The sequence below is a fragment of the Astatotilapia calliptera genome, chromosome 1 (assembly GCF_964374335.1).
Source record: "Astatotilapia calliptera chromosome 1, fAstCal68.1, whole genome shotgun sequence".
Classification (NCBI taxonomy): domain Eukaryota; kingdom Metazoa; phylum Chordata; class Actinopteri; order Cichliformes; family Cichlidae; genus Astatotilapia; species Astatotilapia calliptera.
This window is the reverse complement of record NC_137422.1, coordinates 21694605-21706845: the sequence shown is the minus strand read 5'-3', so window position 1 is coordinate 21706845 and position 12241 is coordinate 21694605. Positions and strand designations below refer to the sequence as shown.

The 12241-nt window shown below is 38.2% G+C and overlaps 1 protein-coding gene across 1 annotated transcript in view; it reads left to right on the top strand.

Annotated features, from left to right (window-relative positions):
* Positions 1 to 12241, top strand: part of galnt18b (UDP-N-acetyl-alpha-D-galactosamine:polypeptide N-acetylgalactosaminyltransferase 18b) — a 102091-nt gene that overhangs the window by 50732 nt on the left and 39118 nt on the right. Inside the window, exons 4-6 of the mRNA XM_026167872.2 lie at positions 2066 to 2249; positions 3747 to 3944; positions 4180 to 4294. Of these exons, the coding sequence (XP_026023657.2) occupies positions 2066 to 2249; positions 3747 to 3944; positions 4180 to 4294 (497 nt within the window). The remainder of the gene's footprint in view (positions 1 to 2065; positions 2250 to 3746; positions 3945 to 4179; positions 4295 to 12241) is intronic.

The following is a 12241-nucleotide window of genomic DNA, read 5'->3' as shown; positions in this document are numbered from 1 at the left end:
GGAAGGGGCTGACAAGACATCCTACCAGTGGCTAGAAAAGGACAGCATAAAGGACAGCACAGACACAGAGTGTATGAGGAGTCTACCACAGTCAGAAGGACCCAAGCTGCAGAATGTCCAAACTTACCCCAGAGACTATCCATCACAAAGGAAGAGGAAAAAAGATGCAGAGGAGGCAGAACCAAGTAGCTGGGATAGTGTATGGGATCATCTATGTTTATTATAGACTCGAAGTCTCCAACTCCTGATAGGAGACACCAACAAAGGTGGATGTAGTGATGGATCTGGCAATCCCAGTAGACAACATCAGAAAGAATGATTGTTAATAAATAGCAAAGGACCAGGGGCTGAAGGAACAGCTGCAGCAGATGTGGAAGGTAAAGGTCAAAGTGCTCCCAGTGGTAATAGGAGCATAAGAAGCTTTAAAGCTTAACATCAGAGGTCTCTGCCCAGAAAAGTGCAGTCCTAGGAACAGCTAAATAATCCGCCGAACCGTCAAACTCCCAAGTGTCTTGTAGAGGACCCGAGCTTGAGGAACACATGCACCACCACCCCAAGTTCAGCAAGAGGGAGATTTATTTTTTATAAAACAAGACCCCTTATTAACTTCACCTTGGGTGGCAATGTAGTATGCTAGGAATTATGTGATGTCAGCAGACTAGTGTGTCCGCATGTGTGTGTAGAAGAACCTGTGCAATTCTTTGGCTTTGGCAATCATGTTGCTTTACTGTGAATATCAATGTAAAGAAAGACATAATAAAATTGTCATACTCCACATATGGAGGAGATGAAGATAATTACTGCTTTTGCAACCCTTGAAAGGATTCCAAAAGAAAACATGAGCTCTTAGCACTCATTTCTGCTCTTTCTATAGGAATTCAATGCTGTGGATTCACTGGATCATATGGTGTGAGACTTGTTTACTAACAGTTGTCAAAATTAACTATTAAGTCAGAAGCCAGCAGAAAATAAGGCTGAAAAATATTTCATTTAAAGACCACATATTGGTTTGCTGAATGCATTGTTGGACTGTGGGGAGTCTTTACATTCCAAGAAAATATGCTGCCTTTATTATCTTTGTAGAGTTGATGAGGACTGGACCGTACAACTTTTGAATAACAGAAACTTTCTTTAACAGAACTTTTTGCTAGCATTATTCGTTTAGAAAATCAAACTTATTTTTTTTCTAAAGCACCTCACACTGCCTCTAATAAAGCTAGCACAGCATAATTTCACGGTAGCCACTTTTTGTCTTCTCGCAGCCGCTTCTCACTCTCTTCAAACTGAAAAGATGGTTAAAACAGTGGGAACACAGCCTCGGGTGATTTATGTAAGGAATGATAAAACACAGTACTGATAAAACTTTTATTTTTCCCCCCAGCTTTATCTGGTTGATAGTACAGTACAGAGCTATGATGTAATTTTGCCTTATCACACTGGTCTATGCTGATATTTTACAGCAGACTCAGAAGCTTGGCCTTTTTGAAAGAATTAGTTTCCGTCTCAGTCTGTTTCACTATCCTTGGCATTTTTCTAGTCGAAGCACAAGGTGAACCTGTAAATGTGCTGTTGTAATTTATTGCATTTTTGAGAAAATTACCAAAAATGTGGCTCTCTCAAAACCTTGAAGTAAAATACATATTTATTTGTCATGTAAGCAGCAATGAGTCATATTCTCCATGGCGTGATTCATCACACAGTATACAGCTCAGGTAATAATGGAGGTAAACTTTGAATCCAAACATCAAACCACAGACATTTCATCTCCTCCTTCCATGTTTTGAAAAGCATTGCAGGCTGAGTTCTCAATATTGCAATATCCCGTTATGACTGGTAAGCCCCATGGAGGTCTGCAGTGCTGGCTCAAGCTGCTGCCTGTTTGGTCCAGTGATCAAAGCAGTGAAGCAGAAGTGCTGCTGGCCTCCGACCAGTGAAATACTGCCCACTGGAGGAGGACATGATGTGTTCTTGTGGGTGGAAGTTTACTTCTAAGTAGCTCTCACTTTTCTTACCCTTTTCAAATGATATCTTCAGACACTGATATGCATTCGTTTGTTTCTTGCAGATGAGCTAAAGGAGAAACTTCATGATTTTGTGTCTGAGACTAACAGCCAACGTCCAGGATTCATAAAGATGGTGCGGCACGACAAGCAGGAGGGTTTGATCCGGTCCCGAGTGAGTGGGTGGAGGGTTGCTACCGCCCCAGTCGTTGCCCTCTTTGATGCCCACGTTGAGTTCAGTGTCGGATGGTGAGTAACTCACAAGTGCAGCATGTGAAAAGCTCAGCTTAGCAGCACAAGAGCGCCGCTTCTTGAGCCATATTGCTCTGTGAGGGTTGATTGTTTCTTTTTTTCAATCGAACCATCAAACTTCCTTTATATAAATAGCAGGTTAGCGCAGGTTCCAAAAGAGTACGAACAGATTCAGCTGAAAAAAATTAAATCATATTTAAAGCTAGATAAAATAAATTAACAAGACATACTGTAAAATAAAAATATAATGTACACATACACAATGTGCATTACAAGCAAGTGGATAAAAATTAAGTTACACTACTGTAGATTAAATAAAATTGAGAGACAAAAAATTGTAACAAAACTGCAAATTCACTTAAATCTAATTTTAGAAATGTATTGTGTATATATTACTTTAAAAGAAAGAAATTTGCTATGTCTTTATAATGAACTAAGTAAATAAAAAATACAGTACATGATATTCATACATCAAAAAGCCAAGCTGAGTAGTTTTATGTTTACGACTGAATAAACAGCACTTCGGGCTCTTCTCAGGACTCACTCACTCGCACTAAGAGTGGGCCAGAGCATAAAAAAGCTGCATCCCTGCCCAAAGATTTTTGTTCTGCACTTTGAAACAACTGACTTGTGCTAGAGAATGTGAAGAGCCTCAGTGATTCACACAATATATACATTTACATGTACGCCAAGCAAGACAATAAACTTTTGTTCTGCCGGCAACAGTAATTTGTATCTTTGTATGACAAGATCACTGAAACACATCAACTAACAGTTAAAAATACAGAGTCCGATATTAAATGTGAATTCAAAGGTGCAGGGGTTCTTTGTCACTTTTCAAACCGGCATGTAAGACCCACTCGTGTATTTAGATGAGAAGCATAAAGACCTCACTCCCTTTGGTCAAAATCACATCAAAATTAAAGAATATGATTTTTTTAAGGGGAAAAAGTGGATTTTAGGTGCCTTAATAAAAATAAAATAACAGTTATATTCAAATTTTCCACAGTATTTGAAGGGCACACACATGCATAGATGGGAATTTAGATGTATACTGATTGTATAAGTGCAGTTTATTGTAATTATTTATTATAGCAGATCCAACCTCTGTTATAGCTCATAATATAATTTTAAATTTTTCTGTGTGTGTGTGTGTGTGTGTGTGTGTGTGTGTGTGTGTGTGTGTGTGTGTGTGTGTGTGTGTGTGTGTGTGTTCCTGTTATTGTGTATTGTGTTAGTTTTTCCATGAATTGTATTTTTTGAAAAACTGTTTGGAAAAGAAAAAATGTGTAATTGTGTGTAAACAAATCTTATCTCTTCCTATTTTGATTAAAAAATATAATTTCCATAAAGCTTTGAGATGAGCAATGAACTGAATAAAATTGTTTACTGAACAAATACCCTAACCTGACAAGTGTGGTCATAGAGTCGATGGAGAAAGCACGCAACAACACATACTGACACTGAAATATCTTTCTCTCTCCATATTTACAGGGCTGAACCTATTCTGCAGAGAATTAAAGAAGACAGAACCCGGATAATCTCCCCATCCTTTGATAACATCAAATATGACACTTTTGAGATTGAAGAGTATCCGCTGTCTGCACAGGGCTTTGATTGGGAGCTGTGGTGTCGCTACCTCAACCCACCCAAGTCCTGGTGGCACAAGGGCAACAAGACTGCACCAATTCAGTAAGAGAACTACATAATTGTTTTTAGCCTAAATAAAATAAAGTGATTAAAGTATTCAAAAACACATGTAAATCCTGCTAAAAATGGATTTTATGCACTTCCCTGAACGTTTTACAAATGTTCTTGGGTCACACATCTTTTCCTGCCTTCTGTTACTATAGCAACTGTGTCACGCTAACATTATATGTGCAGAGGATAGCAAAAAAGCTCATCTTCATCCCCTTAAATCCTTCAGGAGCCCAGCTCTGATTGGCTGCTTTGTGGTGGATAGGCTGTACTTTGAGGAGATTGGTCTGCTCGATGAAGGGATGGAGGTGTATGGGGGTGAAAACGTGGAGCTGGGCATCAGGGTGAGTAATGATGTTACTCCTCTAGCTATGGGCCATTGTTCATCCAGGTAATGTGTGGAAAATTAACTATGATAATGAAACTTAATGGTTGTTAGGAGCAAGGTCGCCGAGGTCTTCACTCACTGGTTCATATGTAAAATGCTAAACTCATAAGCCTTACCTTGGAAAGTGTAATTTGGCTTCAAGCAATGGTCTCTGTGCATTTAAAAATTGTGTGGGGGAAAGAAATATGAAGCAGCCTTTGGGGTTATGTAGAATATCCATTATACAAACTGTCAACACTGTATTTTTGCTGAATGCTACTGTTTTTAATCTCAAAACTAGAGAACTGTAAAATAAGGCTGGCACTTCAAATTACTGCTGATCAAAACATTCTTTGGAAAGTTCTTAGAAATATATAACTCACAAAACAATCTCCCTTCATGGCACACATAGTAGTAGTAGTAGTATCACACTGCCCAATAAGTACAGCAAGTGATACTGAGTGTTAAAAACAATGAAAGGTGTCCACTGCAGGCAAGGTCTTTATTTTAATTTAATTTTTTTGATCTTTCATCATTTTTTGGGCTTCTGCTTCTGGTGAACTCCACTGTCACTCCTTTTACTGTTGCAGGACACTTGTCAACTCTATCCACGTCCACAGACGTGCAATCGGGATTTTGGAGAACTGCACAGGAGTGTCCCATAAAAACCAACCATAAAAATGTATTCTGATGGACACATTTGCGGGACCATAAAAATATGTTTTTCTCCTGTTGGTAGGTGTTCAGTTGGCCATGTAACCTACTGTACATCTATCTCTGAATGCACTGACTCTAACTCATGACAGTCTAACGCAGACTGTCTCAGGACTATATGTATTACTATCCTTATAAGAGAAGGATAGAAAGCGAAACCAAGTATATTTTTGAAGAATATGTTTTGTTTTGTTTTGTTTTTTAGGAACAGGGAAATTTGGGAAAATATTAATATTGGCATATTGCTTATTTGGAAAATTAAACTGCAAAACTAACATTTTACTTCTCCCATTACAATAAAAAAAAAAAGTGAATACTGGCCTAGACTTAGCATAGCTTGGCTCGAATTAGCTGCTTTGTTTTTTATTGTTACCTTATCAAGGCACAGAGATCATTTCTCTTCCTTTTTTTACATAAATTTACAACAAGAAAAATAGTAGAAAAACAGGGAGGCCATGCATTGCAAATGGTGAGATGATTTGACTGGAACAAGTGACTCGAGCAGAGGGAATTATCCCTTTTTTCCTACTGTACCTGGAATACACTGTGACATATTCCCTCATGTAGATTTAGCTAGAACAAATGATCACTACTAATGAATTCTGAAGTCTGAATGATCACCTTCATGCCCCGGCGATCCCTCTGAAGCACATGTGAGACTCTGATAGCAACCGTGTGTGAACAGAATGCTGACATTGTTTAGAGCAGAGAGATGCACCGTGTCTGCCGTTGAGTTGCGTCCTTCTAACAGTGCTTTAATTAATTTGTACACCCTCATCAGCTTTGTCTGGGAGCTGAAAATCGCTTTTGTGTGCATTCACTTCAGCAGAAACAAAAGCAGATGGGCCAGAGCTATAAGTACCCTCTAGCTGATGATAGCACACATGTACTATACCAAGATCATTAATGCAGCTATCAGCAGGTTTATTAAAAGCAAGAAACGAGGGACAGCTCCTCCTCAACTGCACTTTCCCTGGATTTTTTTTTTTTGTGAGCAGAAAATGGAGACAAGTTTTTGACAGGATGCTGAATGTAGAAATAACCATTCTCACTAATGACAGAGATGCAATCATCAGTAAAGAAGGGTGATTAGTCCTGCAAGTCATTACATGCTTTTAGAATTCCCGAGTCTGATAATAGCCCCAGTGCCTGATTCATAGCTGAACACATTGATGATTTTATCACATATATTATAACCCATCGCTTTGCCTTCTTGCTTTATTATCTTAGCTTTGAGTTCAGTCTTTGTCCACCATGTTGTTTACTTCCATGGTTATAATTGACTGAAGGAACTTGCCCTTGCTGGGAGTTAAATGCAGTTTATAGTTCTGCAGCATTTTTGAAACAGAGGGTGAGACAATGAGCTTAGAGCTACAAGTCTGAAGGACCCTGGCTTGGCCCCAGATTAACAGTCCCATAGAGCCCCAACAGGGTCTGTTTGTCTGTCTGTAGCGTATTGGTCATGCCTCCAGACCACCTGCCAGCATGCAAACTGGCTGCTGACGAATCTTCAGAGACACAGTCAAGCCAGGCCAAAAACTGCAGGCTTTGGCTGGGGTTTTAAAGGGCTTGTGCTCTGTAGAGTGAGGTTTGAATGAACTGCTGCTCTATGATCACATTTGGTCACAATGCAGAAGAATAATATTTGACTATCTGGATGTGTTGTTTTCATAAATGGCATCTTATGTGTATAACTGAAGGGGGATGCATCTCATCGTGCCTATGAACAGGGGATTATACATTTCTGCCATATGTGAAAAAATCCAGCATCATGTGCTTCATATAAGGTTTTTATTTTATGCTATTTAACATAAGAGCTAGATTCTTTTGTTCTGGTACACATTAGAATAAAAAAAACTGTTTGATTAAATCCAGTACCAGTCAAATGTTGGGACACACCTGAGAACATTTCTCTTTATCTGACAAGTTTATAAACGTGATGCATAGTGCATATAAAAGAGTATTTGACTATTATACACAGTTAGCAGTCAGTGCGCTAAATCCATCATAACTGTATTTTGTCAAATGTAAATTTAATGCAGTTTGTTCTGAATATGTAAAATTCATAACATAGAATATCAGGGATGTTTAGAAGTAAGACATTTTACAGGGAAATCTCTAAATAACCCAGATCATTTTTTGGTTCAAGATGAATCTCTGGTTTAGTTTTCCTCTCTCCTGGCTGTTGATGATTTACCCCAAATAATTATTTACCAAAGTAAGCTAGGAACAAAATATACACATCTTTAGTAGAATGTACAATTGTCTGTTATGAATCAGTTATTTAAAGCAGTTTAAAGTCAATGTTTTGCAGAAGCTCCAACAAAACAAAAAGGTAATCCAGATTCAGAAGTCAAACAGAGCAGGAGAACAGATAATCTTATTTATACTAAATATCTTCATATATCTTTACCAAATCCCCAGTAAAAACTTGAATTCACATTTTGAGTGCCCACCAAAGACTGAACGGAGACCACTTTTATAAATTCACATTTTCATTACATTATATATGTATTTATAACCAGTATCATATAATGCATTGCAATTTCTAATTGCCATCTACTGCTGCCTGTAGGACGCTAATGCTAGTGCTTTATCTTTCTTTTTAAGCGGTCTTTACAGATACAAAAACTATTGACTGCAAAATAGCTACTGAGTTACACGTGATAAAAGCAGTGTTGGTCAAGTTACTTGAAAAAAGTAATCAGTAACTAATTACTGACTAGTTACTACTCAGTAACTAATTACTGATTACTTCCTCAGAAAAGTAATCCTGTTACTTTACTGATTACTTATTTTCAAAAGTAATTAGTTACTTAGTTACATAGTTACTTTAAAAAAAAAAGATTTACAACCTGAATAGGTAATAAAGCAATAGATCTTTAAGCCCAATCCAATTTTTTCTGCATAATCCATCATATAAAATGTAATCAAATGAAAAAGTCTCTTTTTGAAACTAGTTTTATTAGTTTTAATCTTTTAATTTTACGCATGAAGCAAACATTAAATTATATTCAACATTCTCTGACTGGAAGAAATTTGTTTAACATTTAAACCTATTTTCTGCACATTCCAGCACATAAAATAAAATAGGTTTTTGTGTTTACACTCAGTCTTTCAGATAAATGCAAGTAAAACACAGCAGAAAATAAATAAAATCGAAGACTCAGCGGTCCTGTTGCTCTATTTTCACCTATATAGCAGGAGTGGGGCAGGCGGAGTTTTGCCCTGGTGCAGGTGTGTCCAGTGTTGTCAACTTAGTGACTTTGTCGCTATATTTAGCAAGTTTTCAGACCCCCTTAGTGACTTTTTTTCTAAAAAGCGACTAGCGACAAATCTGGCGACTTTTTCTGGTGTTATTGGTCTTATTTACGATGACTTTTTGACATCAAAGCGGGTATCGCTTTTACTCTCAACAAGCAGCGGGTGCTGCCGTGGGTACCACGCCTGTTCCAAAGCACTCACGAGCGGAGGATAGTCCTCCCCCAGCTGCTATCAAGGCAGAAGACGTTTACACCTATGTGTCCAAACTGCAAATGAATCGCGCATGAGCGAAGCCGCTGGTCCCGCACTGTCTGTAACGCAATCAGTTCTTCTTTTACTGTTATGCTGTTTTGTGGATCACGAGGTTTAAAACTACTTATACACACACAGTAACTCCACCAGAGTGCCTATTTCGGGTCACTTTTGCCGGTCCAAGCCCGGATAAAGGAGCAGGGTTGGAATTGTGACATTAAAAAAAAACAATAATTGCTAAAATAAATGTCATTTATTTAGGTCGCCGGTTCGATCCCAGGGCTCTCTGTCCTGGTCGTTGTGTCCCTGGGCAAGACACTTTACCCCACTTGCCTACTGGTCTTGGCCAGAGGGGCCGATGGCGCGATATGGCAGCCTCGCTTCTGTCAGTCTGCCCCAGGGCAGCTGTGGCTACAACTGTAGCTTGCCTCCACCAGTGTATGAATGTGAGAGTGAATGAATAGTGGTATTGTAAAGCGCTTTAGGTGCCTTGAAAAGCGCTATATAAATCCAATCCATTATTATTATTATTATTATTAATTTGTAGTTCTAAATTAACTCTAAATGCATTTAAGACGTTTTTACTCACTTCATGTCTCTTCCACTATGTTATTTCTCTCTCCAACAACATAGGTTACAATTATATTAGCATGACCAATCATGCTAACACACTGGGTGTGTTGTAGCGGTCAGTGGAAGGATCTGGGAGTTTCACATTCCCGTGGCAGTGTACTGTCCGTGCTTGCTCGGAAGTTTAGGGGGTTTTTTTGCTGTAAAAAGAAGTTTTCTTCCCAGTGAACAGAGGACGCTAATGTTTTTGTCACTTTTTACAGAATCAAACTCAAAATAACGCTTTAAACACTGCACGGTCATACTCTCTCCCGCACTCTATGTTAGCCATTGTTGATCTGCACACAGCTGTTGCCACAAATGTCGCACTCGCTTACATCATTGTCATGAGACACTCTCCCAAAAAAAATCACAGTTTTAGTAACGCAGCAACGCTACATGCTTACGGGAAAGTAACAGTAATCTAATTACCTTTTTTGCAATAGTAATCCCTTACTTTACTCGTTACTTGAAAAAAGTAATCGGATTGCAGTAACTTGTAATGCGTTACTGCCCATCTCTGGATAGAAGGGCCAATGACAGTCTCTGGAAATTCAGGAAATGTATCTGTATGTGTTGGAGATGAATCCAGTGAATTAGAATCAAAAGTCCTTCTGAATGTGATCTATCTATGTTGTCTATTGCATTAAAATGCTGAAGGATTGTCTTAGGGAGTCTGAGTCATGTCCACAATAAAACACAAAGCATCGTTAGATCCGTAACACAAATCTGACCTGTTTCTAACAGGGCTGGTTCTCTGTTTGAGCTTCAAGGAACACTGGGATGATTTGTTTTTTGAAAACTGAAGGTGGATGCATTAAAAAATATATATATATCATTTATTTTTTTGAGGTTATCCTTCAAGTCAGACTGTACGGTGGAATGCACAGCAAATTGCCACAGGACCATGAAACAAAATTATAATACAAATGATTTCCCCAAACACCTGTGAATACTGGGTATCACGCCAGTGAAGTCAGCCTAGGACAATGCATCATAAGAATACCAAAGCAGACATCATCACTCTAACAGTGCCAGGATGGTTGTGTTGAGAAATGAGAATCATTGAGGGCTATGAAAAACAATTATGCAGCAGCCTTTGTGCACAGTATTTATGGAAGTGGCAATAAAGCATCATTACTGTCATCATAATGATTTACACAGTAGATTTCAGCCAAATAGTCACCAAGCAATTTAATTTACTATAAAAAAAAAGTGTAATCTGTTTGAGCTTTAAAAAAACAAAACAATGTAAAACACATAAATAGGACTTCGAATCAATCAAACAAACAAAAAAAAAAATATTAAGGCCAGTTATCAAACTGAACTATTTTCTGTGATAATTTTTAAAATGATAGTTGTCATTTAATCAAACTTGCAGTTTGATCAGTTACCAAGCATCAGGATTTTTTATGTATCTGTTGAAGAAATACTTTATGTGCTGCACATGTAATAGACAACACATATAGTAAGTTTAAGTATTCCAATACAGCAAATTAGTTATTTCGATTCAGCATATACAAAATCAAACAGCAATGTCACGCAATGTATATTTAAATTTAAATATATTCTCATCACCCATATGGAAAAGAAATAAAAGACTTGCATAAGATTTGGCTTACTTCATATGGTGAATCATATAAGGCTTATATGATTTACTCATGAAAGTGGCCACTTTCTCATTACTTTCATATATTGTTTTAGTAAGTATCCAAAACATACAAGTTTCATTTATATAATTTTTCAAGGGATCTTATATCTGTTTTCATTCTTGTATGCTTCTCATACACGTTTCACACAAGACAGATGCAAACTTTATAAGATTTATATATATCTTTTCCATGTGTGCAGCCACATTATTAGGCACACCCACGTGTGGTCCTGGCATGTTTGGTGCCCTGGGAGAACTCTCCTGCAATCCCCAAAATGCGCTGTCATGATGTCGGGGCAGCATGGGTGCGAGCAACTTTTTTTGCCCATGCCATGATGCCGCCCCCACCACGATGCCGCCACGGGCAACCGCCCATGTGGCTACTGGGCACACCTGTAGATATGCTCAAGATTATCTGCTGAATGGGAGAGAAAGATTTAAGATGTGCTGTGGTTGTGGGTACCAGATGATGGTTTGACTATTTCACAAAGTACTGATCCTGACCCAGCGCTACGGTTTGCAGAGAATGGTCAGAAAAGGAAAATATCCAGGGAGTGGCAACAGTAATTCAAATAAGCACTTGTTAGAACAAAGGTATGCAGAAGAGCATCTCTGAATGAACAAAATGTTGAACGCTGAAGGACATGGGCTTCAGCTGCAGAAGATAACACATGCAACTGAAATCTGCAGCAAATGTGTGATGCTATCATGTCAATATGGAATGATTCCAGCAATAAGAATTAGGGCAGTTCTGGAGGCAAAAGAAGGTCTAACCCAGAACTAGCAGGGTGTATCTAATAATGTGTATGAATATACAAGCTTTGTGTCTTGTAAAACACATTCACATTCACAAAATGTTTCCCACGTGTCATTATTTTAGTCTTAATCTCAATATTTTGGGTATCAATTGCAGGTGAGTGAATCTGAAACAAAAGCCACATTCACATTAGCAGTACCTGTGAATAAATTACCAGCTCAATTTTGTGTTCAGTATTCACACTGCATAATGCTGTTTTGAAGTTCTCCACCATATAAAATTTTAAAAAGATTTAGCTCTCTGTAATCATACATGAACGAATAACAAAACATTGTAACATAATGACCGAGTCTGTAATTGTAAGACAGCGCTGATTGAGTTCCATGACCCCTGTTCTGCTGAAAATCTATTGAACCCCGCTGCGTAATCTCAGACCAACAGGACAATCAATGAGCAAGTCTTTTTTCTAACAGGGGTAATGGGAACAGCATCGCAGCCGTCTTGTATAAAAATGAGAAATGTTGCAGTTTCATGGATACGATGATCCTTGTTATACGGTAATGCTATATGAGCCAGAGTTAAATCCCATAAATGGCAGTGGTTTGCAGTAAGCAGCTGGACACTTGTAACAGTAAAATAGTTTTATAGTGTACTGAGACAAATGCAGAAACGCTGTT